The sequence below is a fragment of the Trachurus trachurus genome, assembly GCF_905171665.1.
Source record: "Trachurus trachurus genome assembly, chromosome: 23".
Taxonomy (NCBI): Eukaryota; Metazoa; Chordata; class Actinopteri; order Carangiformes; family Carangidae; genus Trachurus; species Trachurus trachurus.
In genome coordinates this window covers 4,498,782-4,524,886 of record NC_139912.1, presented here as the reverse complement: position 1 = coordinate 4,524,886, position 26,105 = coordinate 4,498,782, and the positions used below count along the sequence as shown (strand labels likewise).

The 26,105-nt window shown below is 40.5% G+C and overlaps 1 protein-coding gene across 1 annotated transcript; it reads left to right on the top strand.

The window, feature by feature from the left end:
- The first annotated feature begins 865 nt into the window (after nt 1-865).
- Nucleotides 866-21,114, top strand: nup107 (nucleoporin 107). Its single transcript, XM_083999242.1, has 27 exons — nt 866-932; nt 1,734-1,813; nt 2,028-2,123; nt 2,233-2,327; nt 2,972-3,107; nt 3,218-3,321; nt 3,998-4,113; nt 4,839-4,887; nt 5,807-5,878; nt 6,792-6,880; nt 7,208-7,283; nt 7,379-7,492; nt 8,266-8,356; nt 8,622-8,701; nt 8,842-8,901; nt 9,987-10,132; nt 11,413-11,461; nt 11,556-11,625; nt 11,727-11,842; nt 11,939-12,128; nt 13,090-13,196; nt 13,287-13,389; nt 16,046-16,203; nt 17,124-17,249; nt 18,334-18,447; nt 19,481-19,648; nt 20,913-21,114. The coding sequence occupies exons 1-27, from the start codon at nt 925-927 to the stop codon at nt 21,018-21,020; spliced, it is 2,721 nt and encodes a 906-aa protein (XP_083855368.1). The 5' UTR covers nt 866-924; the 3' UTR covers nt 21,021-21,114.
- The last annotated feature ends 4,991 nt before the right edge of the window (nt 21,115-26,105 follow it).

Genomic DNA, 26,105 nt, shown 5'->3' with positions numbered 1-26,105 from the left:
TATGTCATACATGTACAGTTGAATGTACATTTTTTCCTGTATTTTTGAAAGAGCTCTCTGTATTTTGTGATTTGCTAGAAGTATGAAATCTACAAATGCTCAACGTCTATCATTAAAATGTAGGCTACCTATGTGATCTTTACCCTCACCAGACCCCACGAAACTATTGATTAATCATCTGGAGTATGGATCCCTATAGTTTACAAACAGTTCTGGTAACTAATTTTGTCTTTGTCAAAATTAACAAAGGCCTACAGTAATATCAGGTTTTAAAGTACTCAACTGGAATTTCCCCTAGATAATATTGGCAAAATATGTCATACACAAATGTACATATACATTTTTTCCTGTATTTTTGAAAGAGCTTCCTATATTTTGTGATTTACTAAAAGTATATTAAAAAAATGCACAACGTCTACAGCCATCAAAATGTAGAACTATGTGATCTTTACCCTCAGCCCCCACGAAACTATAATTGATTAATGTAGGCTAATATTATTATGACTCTAATATGTCATGTTTGTACTTATTTATTTACCTTCCATGTATTTAGTAGTTGTTTCATGGATTTTCTGTTCCATTCGTTACTGTATTATAATATAGCTACTCAAACGCTTTGTTTTGCCCAGTTTTAAAGTATAATTTGTATTGGAAACTATTCTGCTTGTAAGATTTGTTTTACTTTTAAATAATTTAAAGAAAAAACAGTTCACAAACAGTAAATCAAAATACGTAAACATGTTCACAACAGTCAATATTCTTGTTAAAATGAATGAATTGATCACACACCAGTGCTGTAATCGCTGTTATCTTCCATCCGTGGCGCTAGTCAGCAGCAGACCGCCGGAAATAGACAAGACGTAACGTAGAAGAAAAAGTAGGACACACTAAACCTCGTGAAGCGGGAATTGACAGCTCGCTATCATGGATTGGTAAATAAATACGCCTGCTTTTCACAATATAATGACATTAATAAGCTTTTACGCTTATGAAATAATGTGTACGGTTATTTAACCAGCCAACGGCCGGTTAGCTGGTTAGTTTACTGTGCTAGCTGCGGGCTAACGATGCTAATCCTGCTAACGCCGCCGTTCACAGTGAATGGAGATGCTAACAGGCTAATGCTGCTGCAGAGTTTGTGTCATGTTGTTATAAAAGTTCTCAGTTACCACGCTGCAAATACTCCTGAGTTTAAAATATATCACTATTTACACTATTACACTTTAATTATTTATGCTACTCCTGAACCATATGTTTATTAATCTGTTGTTTGTGTTGTGTATGGATTAGGCTACTTGCATTGCTGCCATGCAGAGCAGCCAAACTGTGTTTCATTGTTTTTAACGATTAATAAACCAATTTAATCTAATCTAATTACCTAAATACAAGTACACGAGAATGGTCCTTAAATGTATTGAAACTAAAACTACTTAAATTCAGTAAATGTCCTCTCTGACTGTTGTTATACTGAACATTTAGTTTGCAATCTGTTTGGATTAGCAATTATATTAATATTTAATATTATAATATCAGGCATGGATGCTAAATACTTGGTGCATGCAAGCATTTTACATTGTCATTATAAATTCAGTATCTTTAGGGTTTCAGGGCTCCAGACTGGCCCTAATTGCTTAAGTTTGGGGCAAAGGTTTTGCTTCGCTTTGACTTGTTTTGTGTCAGATTCTGATGCAGATGAATAATTATTATATGTTTGTGCTTGTTTTGTTGTGCAGGGGGGCAGAGCTGCCCTCTCCTGTGGTTCGAGATGACGAGGTGACCATCGCTGCCCGCAGGAGGAGGAAGAAGGTGGCTTGTATCCTGGAGTACATGGTTTCCTTATAGATAGATAGATAGATAGATAGATAGATAGATAGATAGATAGATAGATAGATAGACTTTATTGATCCCAAGCTGGGAAATTGCAGTGTAGTATGTATGTATGTATAGTGTGTGTGTGTGTGTGTCTGCTCTGATATGTGCACCTAGGAGTTTTCTTCCCTTGTTGTTTTCCTGATTGCTGGTTTTAGTCCCGTCACCTGGCAGCGTCAGCCCTGTCGTTGCCTCGGTAACACCAGCCCGCTCCATGCTGAGGGCGACTCCTGCTTCGCTCTACAGACAAGCTGGTAGGACACACACACACACACACACACACACACACACACACACACACGGGCATCAGCTGATATTAAGCCTGATACAACCTCTCATGTCTCACCTCTCTCTCTTTCTCAGTGACTCCCAGGATTCCAGATGTTTCCTCCATTTTGGCTCCGGGAGGTCGAACGCCGAGATACACGCACACGCCCAGGAACGCACTCACCAGTATGGTGAGAAGCAATAACACACTCAGAGACTTGATTCTACCTAATATAACACTTGAAATGAAAAATCCTTAAAGGGGTAGTTCAACATTTTTGGCAAATCCTCCTCTCACCTAACTCCTATAGTCATAGCAGTAGGTTCATCACCTTTAATTATCGGTGCATGTTGTTTTGAGATCGGCGGAGCAGAGCCGTGAGCTGCTCAGAGCTACGCTACGGAGGCTCATTATGGGATTTCTTGGTTTCCCTCATCAAACTCATCAAATACACAATCCAACAACTCCACAACGCTCTGGTGGACAAGTTGTGACCTGCACATTCACCACGCTATGAGATAATAACACAACGTTACCACACAGAGTTGTTTTAGAGGGAAATTCATGCAAAACCGCTGATGCACGTTGCCTTCAGGGACAGTTTTTCATCAAGCAGTCTCTGTATTTCCCTCTAAAACAACTCTGTCTGGTAACGTTGTGTTATTATCTCATAGCGTGGTGAATGTGCAGGTCACAACTTGTCCACCAGAGCGTTTTGGAGTTAATTAAAGTTAATGAACCTACTGCTATGACTATAAAGATTATTGAGAGAGGAGAATTTGCCAAAATGTTGAACTATCCCTTTAATTTATAATGTTTCATGTTTGTGTGTAGAACCTGGATGACAGCGACTGGACCAACAGCATGTACACGTCCCCGGTGTCGGGGATGGAGAACACCAGCTTCTTCACCGACGACATCGCCAACCTGAGCTCGGCTCTGCTGAAGGAGGACGACCCCGGAGAGGCCTGTGAGAGAAACAAACGCACCCACGTCGACCTGCAGCAGCGTTAGTTTACAGCACACGTGTTTGTTAACGCTCCTGTGTCTGATCTTTATTTATTTATTTCTTTCCAACAGCGGCTGCCAGTCTTTTCCCAGAGTTCCTCACATCTTTCCTGAAACACTCTTCCTCTGCCGTGTTTGAGCTGCTGGAGGATTATCAGGCGCTCTGTCAGGACAAGGTGGGTTGTTGTTGTTGTTGTCTAATGTCTAATGTCTTGATCTTTATTAGGAAACTGTCAATCAAACAGCTCGTTTGTTACGTGAACGCAAATATAGACCGAACACAGGATCATCATCGAACTGAACTATCACACACACACACACACACACATACACACGTTACTTACAAGAAACAAATCTCTCCAATATCTATTGCAAATTATTCCGTAACCATGGCAACGCGAGAGCTGAGATTTTTCCCCTGATCCACAAAAAAAAAAAAATGAAAAAGGTGTAAAAACGAGGCTGTCGAAGAATTCGAAAAACAAAAAAGAAGAAGGAGAAGGAGAAAAAGAAAAGATAGACGAGTCAGTGGTGTCCACTGCTATTTTGCTTCTTTGTTGTTTTTTTGTTATTATTATATGTTTCATCATCTTTAATTTTTTGAAATAGAGTATAATATTGGTGTTGATAGTAAGCCAATGCAATTATAACAATAGAGAGGGGCAGGTACTATAAGTTTTTCTTCATCCTGCTCCTTTTCATTTATGGTGACAATGTGTACATTATGTAAGTATGTGCAACCATGTGAAGTATGTAAAACCATGAATGGAATAAATCAAAAATGAAATGAAAATGAAAATACACACGTTGAGGAGCTGCAACAGTTTGATAACTCTTCTCGTCTTATTCCAGGTGGACGTGCTGCAGTCCGTCGTCCTCAGAGCCGGTCAGAACAGTAAAACGGCCGGCGTGCGCTGGCTGCTGCAGCAGGAGAACTGCACCTGGAGACTCGTCACCTCCCTCTACAGGTACCTGTGGTCCTCACTAGTGGTGTGCATCTTCACTGGCCTCACGTTTTGATTTGATTACGAGTCACCAGTCTACGATTCGGTTCGATTCGATTATACGATGCATCTCGATGCAATTCGATGCATCATATCCTTCATTTTCTATGTTGCCACACAGGACATGTCTGTATGATGATACAAGTCAGCTGTGTAAAAATCAAGGATGTGGGACATTGAAACATCTCTGAATGCTATGAGTGACAGGCAAACATCCAAATCATCTAACAGCTGTGTAGTTTGGTTGCATGTGTGTTTATTGACAACAGGAAAGGAGATTTTAAACTAAAAAGGACACGTTAGCACGTTGGTATGGTAACGGTGGACTTTACGCAGAGCAGACTCCGCGGACGTCCGCGCGTACTCGAGGTGGACTCAATACGAACCAAAGCGGACGTCTGACTCTGAAACACTTTTCACTGCGTGTTATTCCCCTCTCTCACGCTCTCTCCAGCTGTCCTTTCAAAATAAATGCATAAAAAGCCCGGAAAAAATGGTGGCGGCCGCTAATTGTTTGAATTAAAAAATCGATTATGTTACATAACTGCATTGATTCAGAATCGTCCAATAAAGAATCTCGATACATCTTTGAAAAGATTATTTTCTGCACCACTAGTCCTCACCTGTCTGTCCACCTGACTGTCTGTCTGTCTGTCTGTCCTCTGATCCCTCGTCTCTTGTCTCTGCAGGGATCGGGTCCAGTTGGCGCTGGAGGACGACCTCATGACAGACATGGTGGTGAGTGACAGTTCAATAACAACAACACACTCACAAAACTGCAATAATTGATTTCCTCCTTTTGGCCACTTGGGGGCAGTGGAAACATTCAGAGCAGCACAGACACGGAGTCATGCAGCTCATCAGACTCTAATAATCGATCAATTATTCAGGCTGCGTTCACTTTCTCAATAGTTAAACAACATAAATTATTCTCTTCATAATTCCACATTCTGACTCATTCTCATCTGCTTTAAAGCAGAAGTGAGTGATATATTTGTGTTAATATAAGTCTTAAATAGTTATATCTTCCGACAGCAATCACTTACATAGAGTGTTTGGACAGAAACACGGGTCTCTCAGTCCCTCTGCTCTGCTCTGAGTCGAGGAGAAAACATTTATCGTATCCTACAGTTTTTATCCAATGAGGAGAGAGAACGGCATGCAGGGCTGTGTGTGCAGCCAAGGAACGCCGTGAATGTGGCGACGTAGGGACGAGGACTGTTATGGTGCGTTCAAGGAAACTCGTTTTTTTCCGACCTGTGAAGTCGTACCAGTTCGATCTGGTACATAGACTGTACAAAAAGACGTACTGGTACGATTTCACGGGTCGGAAGTTACGAGTGGCCGTTATAGTGACTTTCACAGGTAAAACAGGTCGGAAAAACACGAGTGGGTTGCCTGGAACGCTACAAAGTCGTAAGTTGTGACTTGAAGCTGTAATTTATGATTTCAAAAGCCTGCCTGGAACGCAGCATTAGCGAAAACGACCGGATCACTCACTTCTGCTTTAATGGAGTAGATGCAAATTTCTCTCTCTGTAATCGTCACCACCTGAAGTAGTCCCAATGTAAACACACACGTTAAAGAGGAACGATGCAGGAGTTTTAGTTTTTATCTCTGATTTAACTGTGATTTAACTGTGTTTGTGTCTTCATAGGTTCCCAGTGAGAGTGAGAAAGTTGTGGTGGAGCAGCTTTTTCAGCGCGACTCCGTCATACGACAGAGCCAGGTAACACACACACACACACACACTAGTTTGTTTTTTGTTTTTGAAATGTTTCAGAATACAGATACATAAATACCTCTAGACTTGAAAACAAAATTGAAAATCAAGGAGGAATAAATCCAGTTCTCAGTGCTTGAACTTAGACTACTTGTATTGTATCTTGAATATCCACTTTTTCCCTTATTTATTTTAATTTTATTCTTTTAAAAATATATATTATTATTATTTTGTTTTTATCTTGTTTGTATGTATATACAGCGGGGAAAATAAGTATTGAATGCGTCAACATTTTTCTCAGCAAATATATGTCTAATAGAGCTATTGACATGAAATTTTCACCAGATGTCAGCAACAACCCAAGTAATGCACATAAACAAAGAAATCCAAGCATTTATGTAAATTAAGTAATGTGTAATAAAGTGAAATGACACAGTATTGAACACATGAAGAAAATGAGGAGGTGCAAAAAGGTATGGAAAGACAAGAAAGCAGCTGGAGTCTGTCAGTGTGTAGAAAGTCATCCTGTCCCATGTCAGTGCAAAGTAATATCAGATGGTTTAGTCCAAACTGACACCTATAAAAAGGTTTCTCATCACCAAGGTGTCACACTAGAGGCGTCTCATGATGGGGAAAAGCAAAGAGCTTCTCCAGACCTTCAGAAACGGATGCTGCAGAACGAACTGATGCATCGGTTACAGGCGGGTCTGAATGCACCGTTTTATCCGTTAGCGCCGTTATCCGCTACTAAAAAGAACAACAATTTACCATAAACTGGACACGACCAGGTGCTCATCGCATAAGAAAAAATGTTGTGTGTTGAATATCTGTGATTAATGCTCATTTTCTCATTTCTCCAATAAAAACATGTTAAAAACAAACCAAAAAAAAAAACCACACATCTCTTTCTGTTTTGCAGCTGGTGGTTGATTGGCTGGAGTGCATCGCCAAGGATCAGATCGGAGATTTTTCTGATAATATCGAGTACTACGCCAAAAACGTCTGCTGGTGAGTGTTTAAACATCACATCTACAGGTGTGTGTGTGTGTTGTTTTTTGTTTTTTTTATTTATGTATTTATTTTTTGAGAAATGTTACCACTTTTTTTTAAGAATTTTTTTTTTTTAGAAATGTTAACACTTTTTCTATAATTTTTTCCATATTTCTCTTTTTGTTTTGAGAACTTTTTCTATAATTTTTAAAAAACTTTTTAAAACTTTTTAAAACTTTTTTTTTTAATCTTACCCCCTTTTTTTTTCGATTTCTCTACAATATTTTAAAAAAATGATTCAGTGAGTTCATGCTGTGTGTGTGTGTATGTGTGTGTGTGTCGCAGGGAGAACACGCTTCATGCGCTGAAGATGAGGAGGAAGAGCGGCGCTGTTTTCACCGTCCCTCTGGTCACTGAACTGGTGAGGCAGATTTACCATGACAACACGCACCTCCTCATTTCCTAGTGTTTCAAATGTTTTTTTAAATATATAATAATGTGTGTGTGTTTGTCCAGGACCCCGACGCTCCGTTCCGGCAGCAGCGCCCCCTGGCCGACCTGGACAGAGAGGACGACGCTCGGCTGCTGAAGAACCTGTTCACACTGATCAGAGCCGGGATGACGGAGGAGGTAGAGAGAGAGAGAGACACAGTGGTTCATACTGTATTTAAAGGGATACTTCACCCAAAATCGATAATAATTCACCAATCATCTACTCCCCGTCATGCCAAGGAAGGGTTTGGAGAACTTTCAGAGTCATCAAAACGCTTCACTTCAGTTCACTTTTGAATCGTCCAAAACACACACTATGAAACATCCCGATACCTCCATACTGCTCGTCTGTACTGACCCAAGTGTCCTGAAGCCGCCACATGGAAAAGTTCTTGGGAAACAATTAATTTGATCTCTGTTTTTAGTAGGGGTGGGAATCTTTTACTATCTGACGATTCGATTCGATTCAGATTTTTGGGGCTACGATTCGATTCAAAATCGATTTTCGATTCAAAACGATTTGATTCATAATGATTTCTGCTTCAGTCTATCGGTGTCGGTGACGAGCAGTATGGAGGTATTTGGTTGTGTCATAGTGTGTGTTTTGGACGATTCAAAAGTGAACTCTATCCGCCGCCATTATATGAAAATCCGTTGACCCCCCTGGAACTCCAAAAGCGTTTTGATGACTCAGAAAGTTCTCCAAACCCTTCCTTGGCATGACGGTGAGTAGAAAATTGGTGATTTTGGGTGAAGTATCCCTTTAAAGGGCCAGTACACCCAAATTAATGACGACCATCAGCTCTGAATACAAGGATTAGTTTGTCCTCTAACAGAATGTCTCACTTCCTGTCTGGACCCACAGTCATTTCAGCTTCTGTGTATGTGTGTGTATCTGTGTGTGTGTTTAGGCCCAGAGGCTGTGTAAACGCTGTGGTCAGGCCTGGAGAGCAGCAACTCTGGAAGGCTGGAAACTGTACCATGATCCCAACATGACCTCAGGTAACCTCCGAGTCTCTCTTTGTCTGGTCTGGTCTCGACAGCAGCCTCGAGTTTTAATTTCTGCCGTTAAGTCGATGACTGAATATCAGTTGATTATAAGTAAATTTGACAACTGCACTTCTCATTAGAGCTGATGAATTCACCTCCTGCAGTTAAAATTTGCATAATTTCCTCATTTACAACATCCCGATGTCACGTTTCCACTCATCGCCTCCACACAACGCCGTCTCAGACTGTGTCCTAACACGTCCTTGTGTCTCTGCAGGAAGTCTGGAGCTGCAGCCGGTTGAAGGAAACCCTCAGAGAGGGATCTGGAAGGCCTGCTGCTGGAGGATGGCTGAGGAGGTACAACAACAACACAACACACACAACATACACAAACACAGGAAAAAAGTATGAAGTTCGACAAAGAAACACAGATGTATCCACAGAGGAAGGAGTCGGTGTTCACCTGCTGTGTGTCTGTGTGTGTCTGTGTGTTTCAGGAGCAGTTGAACAGATACGAGAGAGCGATCTACGCCAGCCTGAGTGGAAACCTCAAGCCGGTAAATATCATCAGTTTGTACGAACGAAAACTAGCCTTGTTGGCTAACTCTGGCCCACTTACAGTTTTTCTTTTAACTCTGTTGATTAGTGGTGCACTGTCCCTATGAAATAAACTAATAAATGAAATGAAATGTATTTATGTTACATTGTAGGTTCAATAAATGAAAGGACAGATCTGAAAGAGACTAGTTTTATGATTTTAAAGGATCAGAGATTCTCCAACTACAAGTCCATCCTCTGTTTGGCCACAATCAAATCAAACAAGTTTAAGTTCATGTCTCATTTAGACTTGAACGTGATTAACTTTTACTTAAAAGTGATGAACACAAACACCTCTGCTTCCACTCTGTAGTTCAAGAGCTTTATTGTCATTGCACAGTCACCTGGACAACAAAATTGTTTTAAAGCAACTGCTATAAGGTGCTTTCAAAGGGAATTAACCTTTCTCTTTTTTCAGGTTTTGCATAAAAGTACTACATACATATGTTTATAGCATCAAGCCTTTTTGACTTTGTCAGGAACCTTTATTTAAACAAAATAAAACAAATTCTTTTCTTTTTTTTCCACAAAATTCTAAAATGCTCTAGTTAAAATTATGACTTTTCTGGTTTTAGGGTAAATTTTGACCCGGTTATAACGATAAGAACAATAATGAGAGTTAAAACTGAAATCATAAGTGCAAAACCAACTTATTCATGCATAAGGAAGCCTAACTATGTAACCAAGAGATCAGAAACAAATGGGATGATAAATTATTGTTTTTAGTGTGTTTTACAGCTGATTTAAAACACCATAGTTGGGAGCAGAAAGTTGACACAAGACGAAGGTTAAATAGATTAGAAGGAAAAACAGCAGAATATACACAACCACTATAAATACAAATATCCTATATTTAAATATTAAATGTTAGAATAAATAAATTTAAAGAAAATATACAGTATACACAAACCACGATAAATATGAAATTGCACATCATGAGGTGGAGATCTTGAGGATGTTATTGTGTTAAGTTACTGTGTGTTTAGAGTCCTTAATGTAATGTATATTAACAGTGTGTGTGTGTGTGTGTGTGTGTGTGTTTCAGCTGCTGGCCGTGTGTGAGTCGTGGGAGGACTGTGTGTGGGCGTACTTCAGAGTCATGGTCGACTCGCTGGTGGAGAAGGACCTGATGTCGTCGGGTATGGCTCACCAGGAAGTGGAGACTCTGCCGCGAGAATACCTGGAGGCCAAGTACGACACACACACACACACACACACACACACACACACACACACACACACACACACACACACACACACACACACACACAGATACACACAAAAATAAATACCGTATTGGCTTGGATACAAGACAATATTTATGTCAGGGCCTAATTTTAAATGTTTGTGGTCTCACTGTTGCTAGGGAAGTGACTCCTGAGTCTCAGTTTTTGTAGTGTGATGTAATGTTTGATGTCTTTTGCTATTTGGGAGGAAATTTTCTTGCGGCTGAAAATGAGTTCAGTCAAAATCTTGAACCAGGAACGAAACTCAAACTCAAAAAGGCTCAAGTCTGTAAGAAATGTTAAACTTTCTTCCTGACTTCTTTTTGATAGATTACTAGAAAGCTACATTGAGCCTGCAGGGGGAGATGTGTTGACGTCCTATTGGCTGTTGTGCATAAACATCAAGATAAAGATTTATACCAGCTAGGTGATGGGAGAGCAACAATGGTTCGTCACAGCGTGTTATCCAGTGACGGTGACAGTTATCATCTAACTCTACAGTTTTGTCTGGAAACCGTCGGAGAGTGAGAGTTAAGACGAAAAAGGAGGAAACTTGGCCTCGGCCTTGGCCCTGTTCCTGGGCAAGAATTCGGGGCAGATAACTTTCTGTCTGGTTTTTAGAGTCGGGTGCCAGGGGCACTTTGTGAAATTTTACCACTTTTTTTGTAGAATTTTTTTTTTTTAAATTGGAGATATTATTATAATTTTTTTATATTTATTTAATCTTTTGAGAAATTTTACCACTTTTTCTAGAATGTTTTAAGTTTTTTTGAGATTTTTTTTTTTTACTATTATTTTTTAGAAATGTTGACACTTTTTCTAGAATTTTTTTTTAAACTTTTTTTTGGGGGGGAGAAATTTTATCGCTTTTTCTTTTAGAATAGGTTTTGAGAACTTTTTTTCTAGAATTTTTTAAAGAAATCTTACTTTTTTTCCAGAGATTTTTCTACAACATTTCCAAAAATTCACACTACTGGCCCTAATTTGAATGTACATTGACTAAAAAAGTAATAGTAGTTCTTCAGTCTCAGAACAAATATTTGTTTATTTTCTGGTGTTTGATTCAAAATTTTGTCCAATGGGATTTCGTGGTTGATGTAAAAGGATTTTAGAAATACTGCTCTGGCAGTATATCTCAGACTATAAACACAGTGGGATTGACCTTTGGCCACACAAACAACACAGGGAAGTGAAATTATTCTCTAACATATATCTCTCTGACCACTTCACTGTCTCTCTCCTCAGCTGGACCATGGAGAAAGTGTTTGAGGAGCTTCAGGCTTCAGAGGCGAAGGTGAAACTCTTACACTGTAACATGTGAACGGTGAAGTCACATGACTGAACCCAGGTTATAAATCCAACTTCTTTCTTTCTGTCTGTGTTTGCAGAGGGTGTTGGAAGAGACAAAAGAACATTATCACATCATCCAGAAGTTTGTCATCCTGGGGGATCTGGACGGTGAGAACTGCTCTTTCCCCTACAGTCATTTATTTATTATAATATAACTTATTTTATTTCCATAACACCACCTTGAATCCATCTCTCTTTCCCTCTCTCAGGCCTGATGGAGGAGCTTTCTGATTGGCTCACATCTCCTAAGCCCCTCCCCTCCCACCTGCTGCGCTTCATGACTCACCTCGTGTTGTTTTTCCGCTCTCTGGGTTTGGCCCTGAAGGTAAAACACAAGACTTTGAATGCAACAACACGCTGTTTGTCTTCACTTTTCACTGACCTGTTTCTCTCTCCATCTCTCTCCCTCTCTCTTCTGAAGGAGGAAGTGTGTGTGGATGTGTTGAAGGCCTACGTCTCCCTTCTGATCCGGGACCAGCAGACCGAGCTGGTGGCGAGCTACGTGGGTCAGCTGCCGGCCGAGATCGCCACCGCTCAGTACGCCGCTTTCCTGGAGACCGTCACCCAGGCGGAGATCCGTCCTCGCTGCCTGCAGCTCGCCACTGAAGCAGGTGAGAAGGAAAATAACGAAACACTCAGGGTGAATTCCAATTCCCCCCTTAGCCCTAGCCCTTGGCCCTACTCCTTCGTTTTGCGCGTTCACGTGAAGTGGTGGTGTCCCGATTCTGGTTCAGACGAGGGTTAGGGGGAAGTGGTAGGGCTATCTGGTCCTTCAAACGGAGATTTTTCTCTTTTTTTGCTGTTATTACGTCACTTTGTTAAGTTTTAATATTTTTTCATGTGAGAAAGTAGCTGTTTAGATCCCCAATGTGCGGTCGGTTTATCCAAATGACGGCTGTTTAGACGTTTGCTCCGATGTTTTTCGGAGAAGTGAAGCTCCACCTGTGGAGCAGATCAACGGCTCGCGGAGAGCTTGTCAGCCGGCCAACCTCCGTCGTCATCCCGGGAGAAAAGACGATCACTAATTAACTTACCCGCAGGTTTTTAGAGGTTTACCACTGGCTGGCTACATTCTTTTTAGGAGATAAATGCTGGTCTCATTGATGAAATAGCATTAGTTTGTTTGAATTATAAGTGAAGCTTCATGTGTGTATTGGACAGAGGAGCAGCGCTGCCTGGGGGATCTGTAGCCTGTAACTGTTACGTACAGAAATCACCACATTTGAATCAATAAATAAACGTTTTACAATGAACCGATCAGTCTGCATTACATTTTATTTTATTTTATTAAGTTAATGTGGTTTTGAATACAGGATTTGTGGCAAAAGCTTGTCACGTCTGCTTATGTGAAAGCCAGCAGAGACGACTGATGACGCATGTGATTGTTGAAGTGGTGTCCCAATTCGTAGGGGTTGACTTTCAACTCCTACCCCTCGTAGCTCCGTTTCAAGGGCAAGGGTTAAGGGCTAGGGGTAGGGGTAGGGATCAAAATAAGAATTAGAATTGGGCATCACACTGAGGCCAGATATTATTACTGAGAAAATACTAAACATTTCTGTTGTTTTAACGTAGGTCTGGATGTTGCTGCGATAACGAAGCTGGTGGTGGAGACCGTGAGGGAGAGAGACGACTCTGAGTTCACTCACCACAACCAGACGCTGGAGACGGGAACGACAAAGGTGCAGACAGGAAAAACAAAGAGGGGAAATGCATGAATGAGTCTAAAAATGAAAATAACTAAACTAACGACTGGTGCTGTGCTCTGATAGGAGGACCAAAGGAAGATCGACATCATCGACTGGCTGCTGTTTGACCCCGCCCATCGAGCCGAGGCCCTGAAGCAGTCCAACGCCATCATGAGGAAGTTTCTGGGTACTCTTCTTTTATTTGTTGAAGCTCCTCAATCAATTAAACTTTATTTCTATAGCATGTTTCACACAGTTACAGCTTTCCATAATAAAAACAGCCACATACAGCATGAAAGTAAACATGGAAGTTTTTTTTTTCCAACTTTATTGAAAGTTGCAACAACAACAATTCAGTCATTCCCACGTTTCACAGTACAGTTACACATATATGACAGCATAACAACAATCAAATTAACAAAAAATAAATAAATAAATAAATTTCTTGGTGACAGACCTCGTAATCCAATGAAAATTGTAATTATAATTGTTGTGACAGATTATTGGTTGAAAATTTCTGAGTTTTTATTCATTATTGATATACATTTCTTATTTGTAATTAACTTAACTCATTGAGTGCCAACCACGTAATTTCTCGTTTTTCGTTCCCATGCGTTGAGTGCCGAAAACGTAATTTTCCGTTTTTTGCTTTTTTTTTAAATTATGAAAATAGACACTTTAATACACATTATATGTAAATTTGGGGACTCTACGACGAGGAGAACTGAAATAGATGACGATCAAAGTCACATGACAGCTCATGATCTGGAAGTTTTTATCATAACTCGGCTTCTGCAAACGAGTTCTGCATGCAGATGCAGCGCAGCTGCTCTGCTCTCACCCGCGCTGCTGCTCCAGCTGCTCGAGCTGCTCGGAGCTGAACCAGGAAGCTCTCAGCCGACAGTCCCGCCCGGTCTTCAGCTGGAGCAACACCGTGTCCTCCCCAAAGTCCTCCCGCGGTAAAATCTGATGGTCTCTGGGCCAAAGCAGACCGGCATCACCGACCCGAACCACAGAAGGACCGCGACCACCGGCGGGACCGGTCTTCCCGCGGCGCTGTGGCCGACTGACCCTCACGCTCCGCGGGGAGAAGCTGTGACACGGCACGGTGCGTCTGTGTTATTGTTGTTTAGTGGCGCCCCCCCCGCCCCCGATGGTGGTTTTGTGAATAGAACAACAACTGTTGTATATATTTATCTTATACGAGCCGTTTGATCCAGAAATGCGAGTGTCAGAAGAGCGACAGACACAAACAGAGCACCTTTCATAAAAGACGCTCTATCTCCTTTTCTAGAAAAAAAGGAGGGATTTTGGTGAAACCCAGCCATGTTTAGCTTGACTTTTCTCAGGAACAGAGGCACGTAGAAACAAACGGTTTGTGGCCACTTGAAGCATTAAGGTAAACCTTTCAATTGAGCCACAGTATGTGTTGGTGGCAATAATATAGAATACACTATGGCTCTACATAAAAAGTCAAAAATGGTCTAAATTGCCGGTACACTTGACTAAAACTTTGGAAAGGAGCGCGGCACTCAATGAGTTAAGAGACTTAAAATAATAATCAACTTCAATCAAAAACTATTTGAATGATGGTGAAGAATTCTGAAATTTATATTTATGGATGTGAAATTTCCCCAATAAAAAACATGGAATATTTAAAAGCAGGGACCGAACTGAAATGAGGAAACGCTACGTATCTTAACGGGGATCACTTATGGGGAAACACTAGAGCAGTGATCATCAACTGGCGGCCCGCGGGCCGAATCCGGCCCGCCGAACCTTCCAATCCGGCCCGCGACTGAGTTCTAATAGTTTACAAGTATTATATTTCTTGGTCTCTCGTTGTGTGCGCCTGTCAGTCAATGCGCTGGGACACGGAGACACGCAGACGCGCTCAGTGTTTGTGTGTGCCTGTGAGTCCCTGCACTGGGATTAGGAAACGCCTCGGTACCCAAAGCAGCATGCATGAAAGTTTAGAGAGCCGACTGGACTGCAGGGTTTTCCCTGTCTGTCTGCAGAGCCGAGCTGCCTGGGTGATTTTGGCCGCTGCCTTAGTTAAACCGGGTGTGCACGGGCCGTTCAGATGTAGCGTCTTTTGCGCACTCAAACCCATTCAGTGTCATGCGCGCTCACAACCCAAAAACGATGCGGCGGCAGCGCGTGTTTGATGCCACTCGGTTGTTTTTTTTTGTGCACGTCCTTGGCGCACAGCTGCACGGACCTACTTCTCCCTCCGGTGTTCAATTCAATTCAATTCAAAAAACTTTATTCATCCCCGAGGGCAATTGTCCCGGTTCCCCCTCGGCCTGTGTCTCTCCTACTGTTTCCCACTGAGCTCTGTCCATGTGTGGAAAAACGTCGCCTCCGAGATGTAGAATGTGTATTATAGAAGAGAAACACTACTGACTACTCAGGGCTACTGACTTGTATTATCAGAACCGATTGTCAGCCTCCTTTCATATTTAGGCTGAAAATCACAGGGCAAGTCAGCAGTGTAAAGCTCCAGCATGTGGGAGGATCTGAAAGTCCAGCTGTCAAGATTTTTCATTTTATATCATATCAAACACCAAAGATATGTATAAATGAAAATTATGAGCTTACAGGTAAAATAGAAATAAATTATAGGCAAAAAGGTGAATTTAATTTGAATGTCCGGCCCCCGAGGTGTGGGTTGAGAAAGATTCTGGCCCTTCAACAAATATAGTTGATGACCCCTGCACTAGAGTCTTACAAAATGAGATGTAAAAGAGAATAAATAAATAGAGCTGGGACAATATAAGGTAAATAATAAAGATAAAAGGAGTAGGAGAAATAGATGCATTTCTTCTGTCTCCCCGTCTCAGCTCTGCAGAAACACGATGCAGCCAAGGCCGTGTTCTCCAAAGTGCCCGAGGACTCGATGAAGGAGATCTGCTGCCAGTGGGCCGGGATCGGTCAGACCACCTTACCCGCCGAGGACGAGAACGCCATCAGGGAACACCTGTGTATCCGAGCCTACCTGGTAATAAACACTGAACTGCTGCTGCTGCATGATGCAAATATATATACACTATATTGATGTTAAGCAGGTGAAATATAGTTTTAAAGGGATAGTTCACCCAAAATTCAAACGAACAAGCGAACGGAGCTCACTTTTCTTCGTCCAAAAAGACACCAAAAAACCTCCAAATACCTCCATAGTGCTTGTCTGTAATGTCCCTCTTGTATTGAAGCCCCAACATGAGAAATTGTTCAGAAAAATATTAAATAAGTCTATATTTTAAGCTTGTTTGTAGCGGAAGCTCCCAGCACTGCTCTTCCTGGTCCGTCCAAATCTCGTGCGATTTGCATTGACGCCCAGTTCACGGCTCCGCAAATCGTGCAAGATTCTGGCAGAGCAACACTGGGAGCTTCCACTACAAACAAGCTTAAAACATAGACTTATTTAATTTTTTTCGGAACAATTTCTCGCACTATGGAGGTATTTGGATGTTTTTTGGTGTGTCTTTTTGGACTAAGAAAAGTGAGCTCCGTTCGCTACCGTCATATGGACATGCACTGCTGCACGGAGCCCCGAAATTTGAATTTTGGGTGAACTATCCCTTTAACCATGATCATCAGCTTAGATTGATGTGCTAACATGCTAACAATTGTTAATTAATGCTAAACTGATGAAAGTCTCATTAGTTTTGCAGGTATTAGGTCATAAATTGTAATATTGGATTTCATTTTCTTCAAGATTTACAGAGTCTGTAAAACACATAAAACACCAGAGCGGTGAAAATGATCCTTAAGGAGGAGTTAAATCACACTTCGCTCCGTGAAGCATCGTCGCCTTGGGGTTCCTTAAACCGCTTGAGTGGAAAATGGCTAATAGAGTGCTGCTGACACTGTATCAATAAACATTATTGATCTGAGTGTGTCTTCCCTAATCTCTTGCAGGAAGCTCATGAGGCGTTCACTGACTGGTTTAGCCACAGCAGCTCTGCCCCTCAGAAACCAGCACCGGCTCCCGAAGCAAAGTTCACAGAGAGAGTAGCTAATGAGATGAGAGAGAAGGAGTACCAGGTAAACACACACACACACACACACACACACACACACACACACACACACACACACACACACACACACACACACACACACAGCAATAAACACTAGGGGTGTCACGATTCTCCAAATCCTCGATTCGATTCGATTCTCGATTCTCGATTTTTTTTTTCTTTTTCTTACAGCACAGAGCCCTATGCCATTTTCAGACTAGTCTAGTCTACGATCATTGGTTTTATTCATCAAATTTTGTACAGTAAATCTTATTTCAAAAGATGGGCTACATATAACAGGGTATCCGCGGGGTCTTGAAAAGTATTAAAAGGTGATAAATCAATTTTGGGAAAATTAAGACCCTTAAAAAGTATTAAAAAGTCTTTTCATGACTTTATAAAGTCTTATATTTTGAAGGTATTTTTTCTGAATTAGCTGTCCAAGAGTTTGAGTCCTAAAGAACATTGTAAAAGTGTGTGAATTTATTCATTTTATTAAAAACCAAAGATGAACCGGTACATAAAAAAGAAAAGAAGATTGTTGTTTTTGTTTTTTGAGTGGAGCAATGTTTTTTGATAAAATGTGCCTTTGATTTATTATCCCAGCCTATTTTGAATTCTGTTGTATCATAGTGGTCTATAGTCTTTATCACAAACTAAAACTATTAGTACGTTAAAAGTGTCACTGATGTAAATGGTTACAGCTTGAAGTGGCGGTGAGGTGTTAAAAAATATTGAGAAGGTCTTGAAAAAGTCCTAAAAAGGTATTAAAATTAACTTCAAGATTCCTGTATATACCCTGTATAAGTGATGCAATTTCCATAATGTATCACATTAGGCACTATGGTCACATTTAAATAATTTATTTACAATATAAAGGTAACAATTTTACTAAGAATGCCCCCAAAAATCAGGGCCAAAATTGTCCCCAAGGTTTTGAAACAAACATTATCATAATTTTCGTCGATCCTCTCTTTGACTTCGATGCTCGAGACCATGACGTAATTTCGATCGATTTCGATAAAAAATCGAAATCGTGACACCCCTAATAAACACACACAAACAGTATAATATGAGTAACACACACCTCTTATCTGTTTGTGTGTCAGACCTCGCTGTCCTCCTGGTCGTGTCGTCTGGACGTCCTGACCGAAGACGTGAAGGAGAGGATCTACAACGTGCTGCTGTTCGTCGACGGAGGATGGATGGTCGACAACAGACAGGTTAGTGTTTATGGCAGGAAAACTCCCAGAGCTGCAGGAAACTTTTTTGAGAAACGAAGGAACTTTAAAACTTTTGTTTTGGTTTTGAAATAAACAGGAACTCAATTCAGTTCCTGTACGACAGCTCTAGTCTGTTTCCTCTGTGAGAACAAGACAATTACAGATTCACAACATCAGTGCAACAAAGTCTACAGAAAATTATATGTATCTTATAAGCGGGAATCAAATATATAAAAATAAATAAGTGTCTTTACAACTTTATCATATTTTCTGAATCTAGAGACTGTATATGTATCAATAAATAACTAATATTTATGTCCAGTGGCCATCTATTGGTGATAAAAGGGATAGTTCAACATTTTGGCAAATTGGCCCATTGCCATAATCCCTATAGTCATAGCAGTAGGTTTGTTACCTTTAATTGTCGGTGCAAGCTACTTTTAGAACGGCGGAGCAGAGCCGTGAGCTGCTCAGAGCTACGCTACGGAGGCTAATGGGATTTCTTGGTTTCCCTCATCAAACTCATCAAATACACAATCCAACAACTCCACAACGCTCTGGTGGACAAGTTGTGACCTGCACATTCACCACGCTATGAGATAATAACAGAACGTTACCAGACAGAGTTGTTTTAGAGGGAAATTCAGAGACTGCTTGATGAAAAACTGTCCCTGAAGGCAACGCGCATCAGCGGTTTTGCATGAATTTCCCTCTAAAACAACTCTGTCTGGTAACGTTGTGTTATTATCTCATAGCGTGGTGAATGTGCAGGTCACAACTTGTCCACCAGAGCGTTTTGGAGTTGTTGGATTGTGTATTTGATGAGTTTGATGAGGGAAACCAAGAAATCCCATGAGCCTCCGTAGTGTAGCTCTGAGCAGTTCGCCGCTCTGCTCCGTCGTTCTAAAAATATCTTGCACCGACAATTAAAGGTAACGAACCTACTGCTATGACTATAGGGATTATAGCAATGAGCCAATTTGCCAAAATGTTGAACTACCCCTTTAAGCGGTTTGTCCTGTTGTGTTTTCAGGATTCGGAGCAGGATGAAGAGCGCAGCCACCAGATGGCGGCGCTGCGTTCGCTGTGTCTGCCTCGCCTCAGCTTCCTGCTGCTCAGCGTGCTGCAGAACTCCTCCAGACACCAGGAGGCGCTGCGGCTCGCTGACATCATCTCCTCCGACCAGCATCGTCTCTACCAGGTAACTCTGAACCCGAGACCTGGACCTCGCTGACATTTACTATCTAATTTGTGAATTAATTATTTGTAACAAGGGGTAGACAATATAAGTTTGCTTCATTCAAGAGTTACAGTATTGTCATTGTTTTTTTATTAGTTTTATTTTATTTTTTGTTTTTATGCTCGACAAATGAATGAAAGAAAGAAATGAACTAAAACTAAACTAAACTAACCCTCTAGTTGTCCTCCTGGGTCAAGGAAGAAAGGAAGGAAGGAGGGAAGGACAAAGGGAAAGAAGGAAGGAAGGACAAAGGGAAAGATGGGAGGAAAGAAGGAAGGGGAAAACGGAAGGAAAGATAGAAGGAGGGAGGGAACAGTTTGGGTCAAAAAAGAAGGAAAGAAGGAAGGGAAAAAGGAAGGAAATAAAGATGGAGGGAGGGAACAGATTTGTTCAAGGAAGGAAGAAGGGAAAGAAGGAAGGGATAGGAAAGAAAGATGGAGGGATAGGGAACAGATCAGGTCAATTGGATCAAAAGAGGAAGGAAGAAGAAGTAAGGACGAAGGGAAGGAAGAAAGGGAGGAAAGAAGGAAGGGAAAATGGAGGGAGGGAACAGATTGGGTCAAAAAAAGAAGGAAGGGAGGGAAAAAGGATTGTGGAAATAAGGAATGGGAAAAGGAAGAAAAGAAAGATGGAGGGAGGAAACAGATTTGTTCAAGGAAGGAAGAAGAAGGGAAAGGAAAAGGAAAGAAAGAAAGATGGAGGGATAGAAAACAGATCAGGTCAATTGGATCAAAAGAGGAAGTAAGGACGCAGGGAAGGAAGAAAGGAAGGGAAAAAGGATTGAGGAAAGAAGGAAGGGAGAAAGGAAGATAAGATAGAAGGAGCGAGGGAACAGATTGGGTCAAAAAAGAAAGAAGGAAGGGAAAAAGGAAGAAAGGAAGGAAAGATGGAGGGAGGAAACAGATTTGTTCAAGGAAGGAAGAAGGGACACAAGGAAGGGAAAAGGAAAGAAAGATGGAGGGATAGGGAACAGATCGGGTCAATTGGATCAAAAGAGGAAGGAAGAAGAAGTAAGGACAAGGGAAGGAAGAAAGGAAGGAAAGAAGGAAGGGAAAAAGGATTGAGGAAAGAAAGAAGGGAGAAAGGAAGGAAAGAAGGAATGATGGAGGAAGGGAACAGATTGAGTCAATTTGACCCAGAAGGACAACAGGAGCGTGTTTTATCTTTTTTTTTTTTTTTTGATTAATATAAAAGACTTCATCATTTTTCTTCATCGTCTCCACAGGTTTTCTCTAAAGAGGAGCTGAGGAGGTTCCTGCAGAAGCTGAGGGAGTCGTCGCTCGCTCTGTTGGACCGAGGCTTCGATCCACTAGGCTACGAGTTACAGCCATGAACTCATATATGCACACATTCACTCACACACACACACACACACACACTCACACACATAGTTTGAAATTTGAATAACTGTTGTCTCTTTGAATTGTGTTAATCTTTTTTTTGCAAAATAAAAGCCTGTGTTTCCTGTAGTGGGTTAATGTCAACTTTATTTGTAATAATACTGGTTCTAAATGTGTTAAATCCAAATGTGAAAATTATATAAAAAAGATAAAGAACAAGCTGAATGAAATGAATATAAAAAGTGACATAATGAAACAGTGTATAGTAGTTATCATATAGTTTTTATTATAGTGGAATAAGTTGTTGACCATACAAATAAATGCAAAATGACAAATGATGGTGATTGTGTGGCAAACGAAACAGAAAATCTTTCATTAATTTTTTTTATTTGATTCTGGTAACATTTGTAAGCATATTTCATTCTGATTAAGACCTTATTCTCCAAGCCAAACAAGTGTTTCAAAAGAAGAATAGACTCAGTGATAGGAAGTAATGCACTTGTTCTATGACATTTAGATACACTGCAAAAACTCAAAATCTTACCAAGAACATTTGTCTTATTTCTAGTCAAAACAAATCTCATACTTAAAACTAGTAAAAGCATTTCCAAGAATGGAAATGGTGTGACTGCTGAAAGCAGCTGAACGCTGTTGCAGAATTAGCAAATAGTGCAAGCAGTGATCACCATACAAATGTTTGACCGAGGTAGGAATCGAACCCACAACCTCATAGTCAGTAGACTCTCACTCTGCCTCAAAGCCACAGTGTACACACAGTTACAGAGACTGTTGTCTGTTGATGAGCTGCACTCTGTCTCACTCTGAAGTTAACGAGCCCAAAGCTGCACCTGTTGGAAACACACTGTGTCAACACCAAGAAAGCTTGAGAGTCAAGCTTGAATGACTTACAATGAAAATTTCTGTGAATTTCAGGCTGAGAGCAGCAGTTTCAACATAAAGCAAGTTATCAGAAGTCAACAGAGGACGACTGGGAAAAGAATTCACTATAATTGTTGTTGAGGCAAGATTTGAACCAGGAATCAAACCCACAACCTCATGATCACTAAACCTTTACTCTGCCGCTTCACCACAGAGAGCACAGACATAAGCATGTTGCCATTGTAATGTGATGTGCTGCAAACGGTGGCAGTAGCAAATAATGCATCTCTTAACGAACACCTGTAACTAATTGAGGGTGGGGGAGGGGAGCAGAATTCAACATCACATAACAAGATTGCTCAGCCTGGATTCGAACTGGTGACCTTGGGGTTGGCAAGCAGCCACCTTACCAACTGGACTACAGACAGAGTTGTGGAGAAGAGAGGTTGAAGAAGAAGAAAGGAAATAGTATAAATGAGCCACAACAAGTAAGCAGAGGACTTTTTTGTGACCTGTGACTATTTTTTGGTGAATTAAAATGAATTAAAAAGCACTTAACAGCAAGTTACAAAGTTGAGCTCCTTCTCCTGCTGCTGTGAAAAAAATGCATTGGGCTGAATGAGAGCAGAGAGCTCCCTGGCTGCATTTAAAAAATATTTTAAATTATTATCTAAGTCTCTTTGCATTTTTGACCAGAATTTTAGCCAGAAGACAAGTGTGGCTACAAAACTGGAGAAAATAATTTGTCTAGAGTTTAATTTGTGGCCGTGCTGACAGTTTAGCCAGAAAAACTCTAGAATGTTTTTTTGCCTCTCTCCACTCTGGCACCACTCTAGCTCTGCTCGTTAGACGCAACACACACCCATTATAAAGCTGAAAAAAATCAGAAAAAGTTAAATATTTGAAAAAGTATAAAAAGTATGAAAAATTTGAATACATCCGATAAAGTCCAGAAAAAGCTGCACGTTTTGATATATGAATTGTTGAAATAGCACAAAGTATGAAGGACTAGAAGAAGACCGTAAAAAGGCGGAAGAAAATGGCTTTCAGCATTCACACTAATAAGACTCATCACATAAAAAGTAGCTTGTTTTTAGACACTTTTTACTTCTTTCAAGCAGATTTTCACTAGAAATAATGTGATAATGTTTTTTTTAAAGTTTTTCTTTCTTATTACAAGCACAAAAAAACCTGCTTTCACTGGCAGATTTTTCTACTTATTTCAAGTGAAAATTTGTTTGAGACAAGTGAAAATGATCTAAAAACAAGTTAATTTTTAGGTCTTATTTTAAGTGGAAAGAGTTTAGTTTTGACTAGAAATGAGACATTTTGACAAGAAATAAGAGAAATATTCTTGAAAAGATTTGGGGGTTTTGCAGTGTAGGGGGAAAAAACATCAGATGTACATACAATGGAAATAATTGCTGCTCAAAGTTATTTTCATACCTACAACAGCAGACAAATCCAATTTGTGCATCAATGCAGTAAAGCTAATATGATATAAAGTAATATTAAAATTATTACAAATTGTAAAAAAAAAAAAAAAAAAAGTAAATTCTACATATTTTCTGTTTAAAGCAGGTGGCAACCCTCTGTGACGTCACCCATTGGTTTGTGAAGGGCCGTTTGTGAAGCCAGGAGATTGGCTTTCAGGGCGCCGCCATTTTTGATTTTTGGAGCCAGAAGAAACCATATTTGGACGAGGGGGCGGAGCTAAGGAGGTCGAGGGGCGGGTCGGACCCGTGTCTGCGAGGCTGCTAATTTACCCAGCAACACCGGCTAACTGCCGAGCGGCTACGCTGCTAGCACCGTTAGCATCTACAACTTGAGGTAAACTTCATATTTAACGGTGAAAGTAATCTCAGAAGCTTATTAAATACATGTCCATGTTTGAACTAGCCTACATAAGATCCCATGAGGAGTAATGTGTCACGTTATTGTAGCCGATGTTAGCATTAATAAGCTAATGTAAAGCTGTCAAACGTATTTTGATATTGTTTTAAATTGTTTTACAGAACCCAGAGACTAGTTTCTGTCTCAAACTGTAAAGCTGCAACACATTAAACTGTCATGGACTGAGACTGGTGGGTTACGGCTCCTGGACTTGACGTTACCTCACCTGCATCACCGATGATCGGCTGCTGGAGCTCCGACCTGTCGACCACGTTACAGCATTCACCCAGCTATTAGCTATTATTTTACATTCCTATTATATATATGCACGTCTTTTTTGCAGGTTACCAACATGATGATGTACTGGAAATTCAGCTAATATAATACAAGCTTGCCTTTTGACAGTATGGCTCACCTTAACATCATCCACAGCTTATAAAACGTTTTCAGTGCTGTAAAATGCTAAAATAAGTGCATCTTAAACCTGAAATTAATTTATTTACTAAGAATTGCTTCACTGATTTTTAATGGGCCAGATCTGTACAGTAACATGAATGCCAAGACACACTGCTGTAATCAATAAATTCAGGAAAAACTTACAGGACTATTTCTATGTATGCTTTCATTACACACAAGAAAAATACAAATGTTTAATGTTACCCTCCTTGAAATAATAAAGCATCTAGAGATGAATATCAGAGCTTGTGCTTTCCTGATATTTCTTGTCAACTAATCTATGATACTGAAAACAATAATTCACCAAAGTGTCACATTATATTGGCCACGAGGTTATGTTAAATATGTAAAAGAAATACTACAGTTTAATCACAGTAACTTTCTTTATTATTACATTTTCAATGATAATCATCGACTGAATAAAGCATTTGTATTAACTGGACTATGAAAATAGCTGCTTCAAAATCTTCACTGTCAATTTTAGGTTCACCCTAAAAAGTGTGAGGTCAAATGTGGACATAGAATAATAAAACAGTTGGTCTGTTCCCTCATCAGAGGTTTTCTGGTTTCATCATCATCACAGCTCCTTCTGTTGGCACCGGTCACTCAGCTCTCACAGTAGCTCCTTAGAATCACAGTAAAACACAAGAACTTAGATTAAAACATTGTTGAGGGGTGCAGGACTGTCTGCTTCAGTTTTTTGTGTGTGATTTTACAGCAGTAAATGACAAATCCCCACCTGTAGTTATCAGTAACGTTACAGTATGATAACGTTACGAGCAAGATAACAAGTTGATGGATAAACCTGGGGGCTTTGCAGCTTGTAGACCGATCCTACCGATCACTGTTCTGCTAAACATGACGCTGTGGTCGTTAAATATTAAACCGGATTTATCCCGGTCCGGTAAAAGTCGGAGACGAGCTAACGGTTAGCATGGCTAACACGGGAGCTAACACGGAGCTAACGGCGAGCTAACGTTAGCCGTGTAGCAAAGTGAATCGGTTATTCACATTAACTATAAATTAACTTGTCTTGGACGGTGACAGTCTCATGTTCTCCGGTCAAAACACACAGGAAAACACACAGGAAAGTAATCAGTGGTCTTCTGGAATATACAACAAATTAAATATAATTTTTACACATTCAGAAAAAGAAAAAAATAACTTACTCACCAAATCGTGATATCAGCTTCCTCCGGTCTGTTAGCACCGTCGGACGAATCATAAACGAAAAACTGGGTGAAATTAATTAACTGCCAACACTGTACCCGTGCTATCTATCATCCACACATATCGACAAAATATCAGAAATTAAATTAAAACTGACTGAACACAATACACAAACGACGGGAGGTCCCCTCCCTCGGTGTCTGATCCACTGTGACGTCTCAGTCATCAGGCTGTCAATCATATTCCGTGCTGGAAGGTGATTGGTCAGTTATACCAACCTTTAAGGACTAATATCTAATTAATTATATAATTTTTTTCAGATGGACCACCAGGTCATATTTAAGGATGAGGAACTTTAGCTTTTTAGACCGTTATCAGTTGTGAAAAAAAATTATTGATCGAGTATTTCATGATTGAAAATGAATGGGAGTGGATTGGAACCAGGGCTTCTTGGAAACACCCCTAGCGGATCTCGGGGGGATTGCAAGTAAAGTTACTTCCGCGTTGGCTTCACTTTTCAGACCGGAAGTCTACGTCCATTTTTTTTTACAGTCTATGGTTTAAAGTTGATAAAACGGCGGGAAAATCAAGGAAATTATAATATTTATAATTGATCTGGGTGCAGTGACTGCGTTTGGCCACTAGAGGCGCCACACAAACCGCTCAACACACCAGAGTGT

Bases quoted from the DNA above. Each gene is read 5' to 3' on its own strand.
- nup107 (XM_083999242.1), top strand. The intron at 2,328-2,971 runs GTGAGAAGCAAT...GTTTGTGTGTAG, and splicing joins GGAACGCACTCACCAGTATG to AACCTGGATGACAGCGACTG. The intron at 4,888-5,806 runs GTGAGTGACAGT...GTGTCTTCATAG, and splicing joins ACCTCATGACAGACATGGTG to GTTCCCAGTGAGAGTGAGAA.